We start from the raw sequence: 16655 nt of genomic DNA, 5'->3' as shown, positions 1-16655 counted from the left end.
TCTCACTTGTTAAGTCTTGATTTGTTAGCACTCTCAATTTCTTTTTTTTTTTAAGAATTATTTTTATTTTATGTGTGTGTATGTCTACACCATGTATGTTAGTGCAGCATGTGTATGAAGTACCCCATAGAAGTCGTGAGATCGTGTTGGATCCCTGGAACTGGAGATATAGACAGTTGAGAGCTGCCATGTGGGTGCTGGGACCTGAATCCTGGTCCTCTGTAAGACCAGCCATTGCTCTTAAGTCCTGTGTCATCTCTCTAGCCAAGCGTTTTTAATTTCAATTGTGTAAATATTGCCACTTGGCCAATTTTGAGCTTCAAGTATGATGTCACTGAGTGAACAGTTGGGGATAGGATGCATAGAATTGCTCCTGTAATCCAGTATTTGTTGAGTCTAGTAACCACTAGGCTTAAAACACACAGAGACAACGACTGTGAAATGCACCACCTTTACACACTGACATACTACAAATCAAATGCAAATTTAATCAGAAAGCCTTTCTTCCCTCATTTCTCAATTCTCTCTACCACCTGCCTACTCTTCTAGCTGATACTACCCCCCTTCTCCAATTAGTCATGTGGACTCTACAATGGCTGCCAAACTCACCTTCCTGCTTCCCCTGTTCTCTAGGATTCGTTTATCAAAAAGCATCAGAACAACATGAACCAGATCAACTAGAGTTATTTTTAACTACTCATTGAATAGAGTACAAAGTCTTTCTCATTTGTTTACATTGTTCAGGGACTGAGTCTAGTAGCCTTCTCTGACCTTGAATCATCTCTTCCCTTTCACCACATACTAGCCACCTGGTCTGCTTTCTGTTCCACATTCAAGCCAAGCTGATCACCATGTTACTCTTGCCCCCTGATGTTTCCTTTTCCTGACATTGGCTTTCTCCTCTCCCCATGGTCATTTCTACCTCCTTGCTATCTGTTCAAGTGACACATCTTCACCCTCCCATGTCATAATAATGATACTTACAGTACTAGTAGTTGAGTTAGACAGCACTTACCACAAGCTAGGTACCATTGAAGTGTTTGATCTTTACAATGACAGCTAAGGATATCTACAGGTCTTCAGTCTTTTATTCAAAGTCATTAAGAGCAGAAAGATTTTGGATTTTTTAAGACTTTGGAAAGTAACCCACATACATCTGGTATTGCATGATACCTATTGGGACCTGGGGGTGGCAACTACTATTTAAAAACACAAATATTTCTGCAATAGTACACAGGGTTTTCTACTCTGGGTGGAATTTAAGCAAAGTTTAGGTCAAGATTGTCCTTCAGATGCATTCAGTTGTGTCATGTTGCTATCAGCTAGGTTAGGATGAAGTGATTGGGGACTTTCTGCAGACCTATTTTATGGATAAGTCAATTGAGACACAGAGGATGTGTATGTTCTGTACTAGACTTAATAGCACTCAGTACAATGAGACTTTCTTGTACTTGACTAGTGTTCCATTGTGTTGCTAAATACACAAGTGAAACAGTGAATACATGAAGAAATTAATGAATATCAAAGTAAACAAAATGCCTTAAAATCATATCTCATGGTGTTGGAAAGATGGCTCAATGATTAGAATCACGGACTGCTCTACCAGAGTATCCAGACTTAATTCCCAGCATCCACATGGCAGTGCACAGTTATCTGTAACTTTAGGGCCAGGTAATCCTTTACTCTCTTCTGTCTTCTGTGGGCACTGCACACATGATGCCCAGACATACATGAAGACAAAACACCCATACAAATAAAATAAAAATAGAGTAAAAAAGTGTCTCCTTAGAGAAATTCCTCAGGCTATACTCCCACACTCAACATAGGTTTCCTCCATCTCTTCTATCTGCCCAAGTCATTCTTGTGGAAAAGGGTTAAGAAGTCCTGCTATCAAAATGCCCAGCTCAAACCCATCTTCTCATGTCCTGCTGTGCTGAGTCTACATGGAGCTGTAGAGGGAATTCTGGATTATGGATGAGAAGAACTGGCTCCTAGTCCTGGTTCATCACATGTCTCTGAGCCAGATCCTTTGCTTAAGAGACCTCCCACAACAGAATGACAGACCCAGGAACAACATAGTGTATACCATGTACCCAGCCTACATCTCACAACTAACACAATGGACACCAGACTAGGCTGTGCCCCAACTGTTCCTTAGCTAGTGATTGAACCATGTACACAGCAAGAAAAAATTATGAGCAAATGTCAGAATTCTACCTTATTAGTTACTTTTAAAAAATCACTGTGACAAAAATCCCAACTAGGACAACTGAAGGGAGGAGGGATTTATTTGGGTTTGCAATGACAGTGGATTACAGATCATCACAGCAATGAGTGCATCTCAGTCCATGTTAGTGGGAGTATGAGGTCACTAGTCATATTGTGTTTGTAGGCAGAAATTAGAGAAGACAAGAAGTGTGGTAGGTCTATAAAATCTCAAAGCCCACCTCCTAGGGGACCTACTTTCTCCAGCAAGGCTCTACCTCCTTAAGGTTGTACAACCTCCCAAAATAGCATCATCAGCTAGGGACCAAGTGTTCAAACCCATGAATTTGTGATAGACAATTCATACCCAAACTATACTATCTATTGACTCACATGTATTCTCTCATTGGTGGTTATGTATCAGTTAATAGAAAATACACAATTTGTGCACTTAAGGACCTCAAAATGTTATAGAGGAGGGAAAAACTATACAAATTTAAAATACTATGTAAAACTATTAGTTTTTCCAGGCAAGATGCTGACCCTTCTTTTATAGTTTAAATACATGTTGTTCTTATTCTATGAAATATTTTTTTCATACTGTCATTCTTTTATTAATCTCAAAATCTGAAGATATCTTTTCTCACTTTTCCATCTGACAGTGACAAAAATTAGCATAGAAATGTTTTACTTTCTCATAAATATCCAGAAATCAGTAATTCAGAGCTACTGTGTCAGCTCTATTCTATGAGGTCCCAAAAGGATGGATATAGATGTTCTGGACCATTCACTCTGTTGTTGTACAACCCAAACACATTTTCCTCATTTGTACCATCAAAGATGGCTACCAGAAACAATGTCCACATTAGAAGAAATTCTGTGGAAGTACATGGGAAGGAAGGGGACTATCTCCACTGTTTATGGACAGGTTTCAGAAGTTGACTGTCTGCCTTCCTCTAACATCCTGTTGACAAGAGCTTGGTCACATGACTACATTTATCTGCAATAGACTATGGAAATACAATCATCTTTCAAAGTGGTATTTGCTCATGTAACAGTAATTGAATTCTCTTTGCACACATGAAAACCTAATTTTAAACTATAGGATTTAGAAATAGGTTGTGAACTGTGAGAAAGCTTAAATTGTGTAATGCTGACTTTGTCAGGCTGTGGGCAAGAAAGAGGTTGAAAAGCTGGTGGCTCACTTTATTCTGCCATGCATAGACACTTGACAAATAGCTTTGTTGTGTTGGAAGACAGAATATGTGCAGACAAAGTTTACTCTTAGGGGAAATGGTTCAGCAATGTTCACAACAATGGGATGTGTTGGAGGCTTTCTTGCTGTGGTTTAGCAGTTTTGTGTGTGAAATGAACTAAGACAGAAGTCAGCCAGTCTTCAACAGGGCTGGAAAGAAATACAGTTTTGTGCAGAGAGATTTTGTTTGTCTGCTGCCCTGAGTGCAAAGTTGATGAAGACTTTCTTTAATTTGGAGCATGGTCAAGTGGAAAAAGCCAAGTACTTTACCACAAACAAAAGGCAGACATAATAGGCAGAGAAAGTAGCGCCTTAGAGGAAATGGATGTCTGCCCACATACGTTGTTTTCAAGCTCTTTCCATTAAGCATTTGCTAGCAGACAATGAAATCCAGTTCAGGGCAGAAATCTGATTAAGAATGTTGTCTTGCATTTGACTCACACAGCCTCAGGACGGATGATCCATTTGAGAGAGAAACAGAGAACACAGAAAGAAGATAGGACATGGAGTCCTTAGGCTGCAAACATTCTGGAACTGCTCTAATGTGATAGCCACAAGTCTCTTTGTGGCTATTTCATTTTAAGTTGATTAAAATTCAGTTTCACAGTCACACTAACTATAATTGAAGTGCCCGCAAAGCCCTACCAGGCTTATGGCTACAGGACACAGACGCAAGACATTGTCATCATTGCAGAAGGTTCTGTGAGACATTGGTCTAGATCGAGAGTTGGCAAATGTTTTACATGAAAGCAAATATTTTTTTGTGAGTTCTGAGTCAGCCTAGGGTATGGTGTGAGAACTTGTCTCAAAGAAACAAGTGCAAAAGTAAATACTTGACAATAGTCTCACTGTGTAGATAATCACTTAGTGTATAACATATCAGAATTACAAAAACAGGTCATGGAACAGATTGAACCTATGGGTTGTAGTCCTCAGACCACCAGCATGACATTAACTCTAAGCACATTCAATCCAAGTTCACCATGGATAAAAAGAAATGATATCTCTGGCAAAGCCTGTAAATCTATACATGTCTCTGATTTCAAAATAATGTCCACCTCCCAGTTCCAAGGAGTGGATTCATTTCCAAGAAAAAGAGTGAAAAGCAAACATGATGTAAGGTATACAAGGTGGGATCCAGGTGACCAAGACCCAGAGCTTGCTCCCCTAGCTGTTTACTATACTATCCCTATGTCTCCATATAGGTGAGGAACAAACACCTTTAAGTCCCCAAACAATGTTTTGTCTTTACATATACAGCATTGGAATAATGTCAGCCAACCACATGGTGAGTACAAGGGAAACATTTGCTAAGAAAATCAAAACTTTTAACTTTCTCAAAATCCTACAGAAGCTCCACATTCTGTTATCATAACTAGTAAGGCTTTTGCCCCCAAAAACAGATTTTTTTGTGTGGAATGGTGGCCCAAAGTGCTTCATTAAGGCTGTTCACAGGAGCGTGGGCAATTTACCAGTCTCTACATGACTAAGGAAAAATGTCCCCCTTTTCCCCACAAACTACTAACTGGCTATCAATTCTTGGGGTGGGGGGCAGGGATTGAACCTTTTCTGCCTCTAGGAGGGAATATTTATGGGCCTAATCTTGTGCAGATTGAAGATCAGATTCTATCAAGAGTCCAAGGAGACACTAAGGAGTCGAGCCTCTAAAGGAAGGGTTGAAGCGCAGCTCAGAAGTGTCAGGGAAGGGCATGAAAGTAGATCTCCGTTAGGACTCCATCATTATCCTTGCTTCCAGCTCTGTCTTTTTGAAGCTGAAAAGTGAGAGCAGAGTTCAGCTGTGTCATCTGGGAACAGGTACAGACAGCCAAGCAAAGGCTACCAGTACAATGTCCTGTGCTCAGTGGTTGAGCTCAAGCAGAACTGGCCCTTAGAACATTCTAAAGCATGAGAAACTTCTCTTAGCTTTCTGTGCAGGGTGCATTGCAAGCCTGGTACTTGGAGATATCTACAAAGCTTGCACTCAGATGCCTGCCAGCAGGAACCTGAACTGCAGTGTGAAAGCTGGGCTCTGTGCAAGCAGCAGCGGGGAGGAAGTGCACTGTCTGGACAGAGCCTTTCTAAATTTGGTATTAAAGGGAAACTATGCTTTCCTGAGGCTGCATAATTCAAAAGATCTTTTGGAAAGCACGGCTTAAAAAATAAAAATAAATATTCCTTTATTCTCATGGCAATTTCACCTCTTAAAACACTGGGAGGTATTTGTTTCAAAAACATGTTAGTTTAACACTGTTTTAAAATTTAAAGCCAAGTCTCTCTCTCTCTCTCTCTCTCTCTCTCTCTCTCTCTCTCTCTCTCTCTCTCTCTCTCTCTCTGTGTGTGTGTGTGTGTGTGTATTAGAAATCATCCACATTATTATTTTGCTTGCTTTGAGGAGAGGGGACAATGAATACCTAAAGACATACATCTTTCAGTAATTTGATCGATAAAACGGCATAATACACCGTGACATAGGCCTGGCTATGTCACAACTAATTACACATGTGAATGTGCTAGGTAACTTTAGATGCTTAATTAGTGAGGTAATTATGGTCAAAATGGAAATATGAAATTTTATATGCACAGGTGTTTCTATTCTCTCAGTAAATCACCTCATTTGCTAAAATGGAAAATGCAGAATTCATGTGGAGCAGCCACAAATCATTTGTATGTGTATGAACATGCTCTTTCTAATGGTTGCCTTTTATTCTTAGCGTGTGCCAGTTGTTAAAATAGACATACCATTGGGATAACATTAGTAACTATCCATATTGAAATTGAAAAGACACAGAAATATGCCTGTTTTACTGAGGAAGAAGCAGAGACCTGAGAGGCAGTTGCAACTTCAGATGCTAACTCACTTATGATCAATCATCTGCAAGTTGCCTCATGTAGTTACAGTAAACACACTCAATAAAACTTGGGCTTGCATTTTTGTTAATTTCCTTTTGGATTAAATGATTCATGGTACTCTAATGTCTCAGGTTGGTTCTATTTACTATTGTCTGGGGGAGAGGAGGAGGAGGAGACATTTTCATAGGAACAGTTCACAAGTATTAGAAAAGTATTCAAGTCAGGCCTGGTAATGCAGGGCTGTAATCCTACTGCTTGGGAGGCTGAGGTAGGAAGATCACCAGTTCGAGTCCAGCCTAGCAAACTTAGCAAGACCCTTTCTCAAAACAAAGAACAGAGTAGAAAGCTGTGGATGTGGATCTGTGGGAGAGTTTGCCTAGCATGGGTGAGTCCCTAGGTTCAATTTTCAGTACCAGAATAAATTAAAACAAAAAATTATTCTTACATTTTGGATGAGGCTGGATTGAAGGGGCAAAAGGAGAAATACTTCTTGGCTTTTGCATTTCTTAGGAATTTCATTCTCTGCCCAGAAATGCTGCCCTTAGGCATTTTATGAATTTATAAACTAAAATTCACTTTCTTAGAATGGAACTCTATAATAATGTTCTCATTCAACAAATGCTCCTAGTCAGTGCTAGACAACACGAGGGAGTGGTAGAGAAAATGAGTCAGGCCTTCATCTCTACCCAATTAGGAAGCAAAGGCCTCCACTGTTGTCTTGCCCAAAGCCCATCTGTTTTCTAAAGAAAAAAAATCGTATATTAATGATACATAATAATGTGTTTCATTATGACATTTTCTGCCTTATGTAATTATTGTGATTGTTTTCACCTCTCCTCCTCCCAGTGATCCACTAGTCCTTCTACTTTCATGCCTATTTATGTATGTATGTATGGAGAGAGCTGGGTACATCTTATACACAGAGCGCTCTCTGCTTCAGGGAAATTCATGTGAGGGGAAAATAAGAGGTTATGGCACAAAGGCTGCCAAGCCTGCATGCGCTGCTGCTTGGCCATACTTCAAACAGAAGCTAGAACAGACAAGTCTTCAAAGTTGCAACAACTCCACTCAGGTGCATATTTTTTTTAATTGTAATTGTTTTTTATTCTTGGGAATTTCATATATGAATACAATGAAATATGATCATAGCCATCTCTAGTTCCCTCCTAGAACTCTATCACATCCCTTCCAACATGGCCCCTCCTAATTTAATGGAACTTTTTTAATCCAGTAAGTCCAGTTAATACTGCCTATATGTCCACAGTGCCACAATATGCTACACTAGCTTCTGTAGGAGAAAAGATCTCAATGATCTTACCCAACACTATATTCTGTATGCCACGATACCAACCTTCCAGGTAAGATGTGTAATAGTGGTATAACTATTATGAGACAACTGTTTTTAGATTGGATTTGAGACCTCCACATGAGGTAATTTCATGCCTGATACTGTTACTGTGGTCTACTCATGGCTGGGGAGGTCATAATCTCTTGTGCAGAAGCTGCTATTTTTGTTTTCCTAAATGGTCATGCTGCTAAATTGCCTTTTGAATATTTATGTTTCTACTCATAGACTGGTGTTGCTCTCAGCCTAGGTCAGAGAAGCTTCTGCTTGAAGTGGGCAGCCATCAATTTAGAGGTGGATAATTGGTCAAAGTGTTGAGACCAAGAGAACAGATGCATAGCTTTAGTGGTGGGACTCAAGCTTGAATTCAGATCTATACTGGCTGGTTTTGTGTATCAATTTGACACAAGCTAGAGTCATCAGAGAGGAAGGAGCCTCAGTTGAGGAAATGCCTCCATAAGATCTAGGTGTAAGACATTTTCTCAAATAGTGATTGATGTGGGAGGGCTCAGCCCACTGTGCATGATGCCAGCCCTGAACTGGTAGTCCTGGGTTCTATAAGAAAACATTTGAGCAAGCCAGGGGAAGTAAGCCAGTAAGCAACACTCCTCCATGGCCTCTGAATTAGCTCCTGCCTCCAGGATCCTGTCCTGTTTGAGTTCCTATCCTGACTTCCTTCAGTGATGAAGAGCAATGCGGAAGTGTAAACCAAATAAACCCTTTCTTCCCCTACTTGCTATTTGGTCATGATGTTTCATCATAGCAATAAAAACCCTAACTAAAACAAAACCCAAACCCTCCTGATTTTAGACTACCATTAGATTCCCACTCAATATTCACAAGCATAGATATATGACTAGTAATTGGAAGCAACAGTTACCAAACTGTACCCAAGTTCATCCTTTGCAAATAGTTATTTTTATCTTCCAAACATTGTTCATGTGTGAGGTGTGGTTATAATCTGAGGTGCAAGGAGGAGATGTATGTTACTGGGAACTATTTGATTGTGAAATATGGGCAAGTAGAGCTGAGTGGTTTATGTCTCTGTGGCTTAGGCTTGCTTGTAACTCACTGTACATTCCAGGCTGATCTCAAACTCCTGGTAGCCATCATGCCTTTGCCTCCTGAAGCAACATGGATTTCCCGATACCATCAATAGGTCAAGAGCTCTTCTTGGGGCTTGGGGTGAATTTTACTCTTCTGGAGATGAAGTTCTCTAGACACCGAAAAATGCATTTGTTCCAAGTTGGAAGTTAGATGGTAAGTTTTGTAAGGGAAGAAAATATAGTCCATAATAAAGGAGATCAGGAATGTATGGGTGGAAATGTGACCATAAATATGGTGACCTAGACAGGCACCATCAAAAGTGGACATTTAAATCAATATTTGTGAAAGGAAGAAGCTGCTCACATGGATATTAAAAGGAAAAGCATTCAAGACAGAGGGAAGCACCTTCTACAAACATCCCAGAGTGGAGACATCATGGAATAGTCACACAATGGGCAAAGGAGAAGTATAAGGAAAATAGAAGATGGAATCAGAGAGGGAGTCCAAGCACGCAGGGCCATGTCCACCATTCTTGGAATGTTGGTCTCTTGTGAGTGGAGTTCAGAGCCACTACATGATTTCAGGATGACTGAAAGCAGATGTTAATCTTTTACAGTGGTATAGAGAACAGAGGATAAACAGTTTCTGCAAATGGGCAAATACAGAGACAAGTGCAAAGGCTGTTAAAGAGGTCAAGCAAAGACCAAGATGGCAATGCTGGAAGTGATGAGAACTGGCTCTGTATCCAAGGTCCTTTGAAAGTACAATGATTTCTAAGTACCTAGAGGAATGTAAGAAGTATTGAACAACACACGTAGTCCAAGGGATTTCCTGTCAAGAGGAACAAAGACATAGCCAGTAGTGTTTCTCTCTTTCCCACACTCCTTTTCTCCCTCTCCCCGTTTCTCTCCACTTTGGAGTCTAGTAAAAAGCCTTACTGTAGTACCAATACCATATTACAGAGATCACAAGAAGGGAGGCACTTGAGGAGACCCCACTGCTCTGGACCCCAAGCTCTCAAGGCTCCTATGTGATTCAGACCACAATCTCTAACTGCCACTGCAGAAGAAAGTCAGTATGAGACTTACCCAGACAAATCAGGCAACTCCTGACCAATGACAGGAAGTAGTATAGAACTATCTTGTTTGAAGCTTTTCCATTTGGAGGTGATCTACAGCTCAGGGTTAGGTAACAGAACAGAGCCAGAGAGGACCTAAAAGTGAGGATGTCCTAGACAGGTCCACAAAGGGGAGATGTAGAAAAGTTCTCTTCTAATTGCTTTGTTTTCTTAGCGAAATGGGAAGCAAGGTTATTAGCTAAGAGCGAGATGTTGGGAGATGAGATGCTCAGTGTCTGGAGAGAGAGAGTGTAGAGTTGTCCTGCAGATCATGAGTTGAACATAGGAAAAGGTATATTGTAAAGGACAACTTGGAGCAGTAAGGGCACCCCAATCTCAACAAAACAGACATTTTGGTGCATTAAACCCCATTTTACTCTCTCTCTCTCTCTCTCTCTCTCTCTCTCTCTCTCTCACACACACACACACACACACACACGCACACGCACACGCACACGCACACGCACATGCACACGCACACACACACACCTTTTACACAGCTATTAAAGATTAAATGAATGGATTATTTTCACAAAATGGAATTAATGTTGATATTCACAATTCTCTTTTTTCTCCCTCTCTTTCTTCTTCCTTTGCTCCCTCCCTCCCTCTCTCCTCCTCTCCCTCCCTCCTTATTACTTTCTCTCTCTCCCTCTTTACTTTTTTACCCACCTACTCAATCAATTTACAAGAAAGCCAGCACAGTGGGTCTCCTCTAGGCTACTGCATGTCAGTCTTCAGAGCATGGGTTCTCTCTCTCTTTTTTTCTTTTTTGTTTTTCGAGACAGGGTTTCTCTGTGTAGCTATGCCCCTTTCCTGGAACTCACTCTGTAGTCCAGGATGGCCTTGAACTCACAGAGATACGCCTGGCTCTGCCTCCCGAGTGCTGGGATCAAAGGTGTGCGCCACCACCGCCCGGCCTGGGTTCTCTTAACTCAACTACTTCTGCAATCTCTTTTCAAAATCCCAGAGCAGAACAAATCCAAGTTGCCTGTGTCTAAAGCAAGTATTGGAATTCACTTTCAGGGAGCGGTGGAGGAAGCAGGGAAAGGAGTGAGGGAGCTCAGGGAAGCTGTGGAAGGAAGCCTGGGGAAGTTACATCCTGTTGGGGAACCTGTGGCTGGATGGGTCTGGGACATCCAGAGGTGATGGCAGCCTGCCTGGAGAAGAGAAGAGAGGCACATGAAAGACGGGAGAAATGAGTAATCATTGCTGAAAGCCCTTGAATTTGAATTGGACCTTTGGCTAAGTTGATTTGATACCAACTAGTGTGGTAATGAGATTTGTAATAAGTAAATTTCCCTAGGAGTGGCCCAAGCACTGTGAATAAGGGAAGTTGCTGTTTATAGACTGAGTCCTTGCTAGAAATTTCCCTAGTAGGAGGAGGGGCTTGGACCTGCCCCAACGGAATGTACCAGGCTCTGCTACCTCCCCATGGGAGACCTTCATTTGGAGGAGATGGGAATGGGGAATGGGTTGGAGAGGAAGACTGAGGGGTGGGAGGAGGGAGGATAGGGGAATCTGTGGTTGCTATGTAAAATTAATAGAAAAAAAGAAACATAAATCACCTACACATTAAAAAAAAAAGAAATTTCCCTAGTAGAATTTTGAAATATTTGTGGTCATAGACTAATCTCTGCAAAGTGTAGATTCCATGGATATCAACCTCCCATTGCATAAGAAAAAATTGCAGTTCAAGTCCAAGGATGTAGCCCACTTTTTTTTTTTTTTTTTAAATCATAGACTGTCACTTCAGTTTCAGGTTTGAAACTAAGAGAATAAAATGATGTACAGACTTCAGTAAATAGGCACTCAGCAACTACCATCTTTTACAGTCATCAAAGACTGTCACAAGGCATCCAACTCTACACAGCCTTCAATTTTATTGTCTCCTTTATTTCCATAAACCACAGAGTGGAAAACAGTTTCTGCAAAGAGCATTTTAGATGCTGTAGGTCATACAGCTTCTATCACCATTCACCTCACTGACTAGTTGACCATCAAAGTCCACAAACAGCTATAGACACAAATAAGAATACTATTTTGTGAGCGTGTAAACTTGAATTTAACTTGAAGTTATAGTAGATTAATAATTTTCCCTTGATATGTTCCAGTTATGTATGTATTTGTTTAGCAGCATTTAGGATTGAACCTAATGCCTTGTATGCTAAGCAAGTATACCACCACTGAACTGCATTAATCTCTAGTAAATAACCTCCCACCCATTCTCATGTGAAGAACCCTGACTAAGTGGGTTGCACATAGAACAGAAGATATACTAGAAGGAAGGGGACTTGAGGAGATGAGTTTCACTGGAGAGGGAGGGAGATGAGCGAGGCTGATGGAGGGGTGAAAATGACTACAAGTCATTATAGACACGTATGGAACCATCAAGAATTGCAAAAACACAGAGAGCATTATTAGCTTTTGGGATTTACAAAAATGACAGCTTGGATATGGCCGCAGTTATTTAATCTCAGCCATAAACTTTTGTGAAATTAGAGATAGAAATAATCTATTCTTGAGATGCAAAGAGGCTGCCTGATTCATCTAGAATGAAATTTTTAACTCCACCAAGAGCTTACAATTTTTAAAATAATTGTATTTAATTAATGTAGTAAATGCCTTATTGTTCCTTTATTTAGCCATGAAAAACAATAGCTATAGTTAAAAGTAAAATGTTTCACTTTTAAAATTGTTTAGCCACTGTAAAAATTTTGGTATTTTTCCTTCTAGTATTGATCAATCTACCATGTATCTCAAAGTAGTGAGGAATGTGTTAGTAATAGCCAGAGCTTTGCCAGAGGGGAGATTTGGTTTTAAATCCTTAGTCTGCCATGTAAGAACTCTGGCTTTTAGGTATCACTTTACCTATAACTTCCCACTTGTAAAACAGTTATAATGGGAGCTGAAGAAATGGCTCAACTGTTAAGAGCACTTACTGCAGAGTTCAGTTCCTGGCACCCATACCAGATGGCTCACAACTACCTATATCTCCAATTCCAGTGGGTACCACTGCCTGCTCTTGCCTCAACAGGCCCCTGCATGCACATAATGCACATAGACTCACACAGGTCCACACACACTCACATAAATAAATAATACTTAAATAAAATCAATCCTTAGAATAATTATATTTCAGGCCTGTTTTGTGAAATTTAAGTATATAATATACTTATTTGTATAAACCATAACCATAGATTTTCCAGTGTTTGGTAAGCATCCAGCACTTGTCTAGTGTGTGCATTAAAATATCAGAAAACACACAGCCCTCTGATTTCTACTTTGCTTTTTCTCTCAATTAACATTACAGTATATCTTCTTAAATACTCTTTCTTCAAAACATGACTCAATGGTTCTGTAACATTTCACTTAATAAGTATCCCACAATGAACAAAACTTTCCCTCTCGTGGGACATGAGCTGTTTCCTTTGTCTTATTCCATATTACAGTTTTGGCAAATAGTTCACCACCCACATGGTCATCTTTAACTAGAGATTCTCAAAGTGGAATTTCCAGATTAAGACATATGACATGACTATTGCCAAGACTGGATATTTTCTCTGTTCTTTTGGGCCTTTTGTACTTTTTTTGAAAAATTGCTTTTACGATTTTTCATGTACAAGTACACCAATTTTCCCTTAGTTCTTAAACAGAATGATATCACAATGAAGATCACATTTGTTGAGTGTTAGCTGGGTGAAAGCACATGTCAGGCTTGGCTTGGAAGAACAGAGCAGTCTTAGAGGCCCAGCTTCAGGAGTTGGTCTGCAGGGACCTCAAGCTTTTTAACCCCTCAAGCCCCAGTTTCTTTATCAGTGCCTCAGACCAGCTTTGGAGCCAAAATAGAAGCATGAGACTTACATAAGTGGCCAATGAATTCAACTCTCTTTTTCACCATTCTCCTAGCACGCCATCCTTAGGGGGCAAAGACAGATGTGGACATGTGTGTGCATTAAAATAGACATCTGTGTTTCTAGGAAATGAAACTCAAAACAGTTGCTTCCTTTGTAGTAGTGTGGTCCCGTGGGTAATGCTTCAGTAGACCTTAGAAATTGAGCTTGGGGCCAACGTGATGATCTGGAAATCACAGTGTGCTGCTAATATACTCCTTTATAGAGTCTAGCATGGGTGAAAAAATCATTTTCAAAAGAAGCTTTTCCTGATTTGGTTTTGGTTTACATTACCACTTGCAAAGGTTTTGCACAAATGTATGGGTATTTCCCTGTAGCTCTGTAAGATGACTATAAAGATAGCATAACGCTCACATGGTCAAAGAAAATGAGTCCCAGTAGACTGAGGTGCAATGCACATAATCTCTCAGCTAGGCGTGGTCGGACTCTCTTTGACTGCATTGCAGTCAGGCTTCTCTAAGCCCTAGGCCTGGGTGTGGGTCTTTGTGTCCATCTTAGATTTGCCTTGAGCAGGGGATCACCCCTACTCCCTACATCTTCCATGTCCCAGGTCCCATTGTCTCTCATGGCATTCCTCACCCTACTAATTCTCCAGGAAATGGTACACCATCCAAGCCTAACTCCAACAAGAACTCCATCAGGCCACTTTAGCAAGAATCTCCCACATGCCTGAAGTTTCCTCTTAGTAATTTTTCATCTACTGACTGCCACCCACCCTTTGCTTTAAAAGCCTGCTTGTTCTGGCTGTCTTCAGAATTGAGGCCAGGTGTATCCTGAAGCCTTTTCCTCTGTTGTGCTAATCCTGATAATCCCATTTCACCTAATCACAAACTCTGGGCATCTTTGCCAACTGTAGAGCATGGGGTCTCCCAAATCCTAGTTATTTGTGTCTCCTGGCTCCACCCTTTCTGTACAGTCACTCAGATATGGGACAGTCACAACATATGGTAGGAAAAGCATTGCATTAAGTTACTTCAGCGACCTAGATGTCTTTACAGATCAAACCGGAGAACCAAAAACTGAAATCCTCAATTCCAACATCTCCTTTTGCTTGCTACAGTATATGTTTAACTTGTACAGGAAGTTGGACAGAACAAGCAATGACTAATCTGAAATTATGAAATACTACCTTGATTCATCTTGCTTATGAAATATCACAAAGCAGTTTCTCCTAGGAAAGGACACTCTGGGGAGGGAATCTAGGGGCGTGTGTACTACTCTTGGCAAGCATTTCACTGCTGAGCTCCATCTCCACCCCTGAACAATTTTCAAATATTACTCTCCCCAACTTATTTCAGTTCTTATCACAAAGATTACCAATGACAAATTCGGAGTCCATTAGCTGTTCTTACCATTTTCAGTTTTCTTTCAAAATGTGGAGGAGAGCAGAGCCTGAGCTAGACCAGGAACAGCCTGAGAGGGACCCAGTGGCATCAGCTGTGAGAAACAGAGACAACATGACACTTCAAAGGCAGCAAGAAATACAGTAGCTTAAAGACATGCTGATACATTGTTTTATAAATGTGATGTTGAGAATACTTAGAGTATTTATTTCATTGAAGTTAGATACAAGGACAGACTCCAGGAGACCATTTCCAATTTTACTAAGTCTGTCTTTGAGGAATTGACATTTTAGACTACAATATTAGTTTTTATAATTCTAAAACGGTTTTTGCATATTACTTGGCTTCCTTTCCTCCCCTTCCCCACTCCCTTGCAATAGTACATCATACATCTACTTACTTAAATTATCTAAATGTATCCCAATGCTTAAAATACCTTTCTTGGTGGCATGGAGTGCTTCTGTATGTGGAGTTCTCTGAGACAGAGAGAAGGCAACAGGAAGCTCAGACTGACAGAGCCCCTGACCTGCAGGTCCTGGGATTACCAAGTGCGAAATTGAGCCTGGGTAACAGGAGGGGGGCAGGAAGGAGCATGACTTTTTAAGCCACCCCACACATGAGGTTTGCAGAAACACTAGGTTCCTCTTATTTCTATCACCAGACTCAGGGCAACATCTCTAAATCCAAACAACCTTTTATACAAATCTTTCTCTTTTTTAATAACAAGGATTTTCAACTTTGCCACTGTTGATTGATTTGTGTGTTTGTGTGTGTGTGTGTGTGTGTGTGTGTGTGTGTGTGTGTGTGTGTGTGTGTTAATGTATGTGTGAAAGTACAGATCCATGAAGAGCCCAGGGGAGGACTTCAAGTGCCTCACTCTATCCCTCTCTACCTCACCTTCTTGAGACAGTCTCTTACTGAATCCAAAGCTAGGCTGGGGCCAGCTAATCCTTGAAATCCTCCTGTCCCCACCCCCTACAATGCTGAGATTAGAGAAGTTATGCCATAATCACCATAATAATAGGGTTCTGGGAATTCAAATTCAGGTCCTTAGGCTTCTGCTGCAAGTGGTCTTATCCACTGAGCCATCTTCCTAGCTCGATATTGACATTTTTGACTGAATCATTCTTTCTTATATTGTAGGATATTTGGTGATATTTTGCCTTATCTCACTTGATACCAATAGCACTGCCTCCTTCCACTTGTGACAATCACAGATGTCTTCAGATATTGAAGAGTATGCCCCAGCAGGCTGGGTGTTTCGGGTTGAGAAACAGTGCTTTATAGATATTTTCTAAACAAGTCTAAATTTGCCTTGCTTTGTCTTTGGTCCAGTTTGAAGGGATACTGGTAGAAAGGCTACCAGTTGGGTCACTCATTTTAGTTTCCAAAGGTCAGCCATACTTGCAGTAGGAGTCATATAAAGAAAGACTTGCTTCTCAAAGTGTGGTCCCCAAGAGAAGTATTTCCTTTTATACTGTTTATGGGAGCCTTTTGTGGACACACTTAAATTATTGTAGCTGTGTTTAAAGTTATTTAATATACGTATTTCATCAAGAAAGAAGATGCAGAGATTAGC

The 16655-nt window shown here is 40.6% G+C and overlaps 1 protein-coding gene across 2 annotated transcripts in view; it reads right to left on the bottom strand.

Moving 5' to 3' along the window:
- Tlr7 (toll like receptor 7) overlaps nucleotides 1-15608 on the bottom strand; it is a 29047-nt gene extending 13439 nt beyond the window's left edge. The window contains exons 1-2 of one of the 2 annotated variants that reach the window (XM_036174794.1): nucleotides 15513-15608; nucleotides 15086-15170 (exon numbers count right to left, since the gene is read on the bottom strand). In XM_036174794.1, coding sequence (XP_036030687.1) covers nucleotides 15086-15088 — 3 coding nt within the window. In that variant the 5' untranslated portion in view covers nucleotides 15089-15170; nucleotides 15513-15608. Of the gene's footprint in view, nucleotides 1-15085; nucleotides 15171-15476 lie in introns of both variants that reach the window. The other variant, XM_036174795.1, reaches the window with a different exon arrangement.
- Between the last annotated feature and the right edge of the window lie 1047 nt (nucleotides 15609-16655).

Source organism: Onychomys torridus, chromosome X, assembly GCF_903995425.1.
Source record: "Onychomys torridus chromosome X, mOncTor1.1, whole genome shotgun sequence".
NCBI classification, from domain to species: domain Eukaryota; kingdom Metazoa; phylum Chordata; class Mammalia; order Rodentia; family Cricetidae; genus Onychomys; species Onychomys torridus.
The sequence above is the reverse complement of the archived record's forward strand: the minus strand, read 5'-3'. Positions and strand labels throughout refer to the sequence as shown.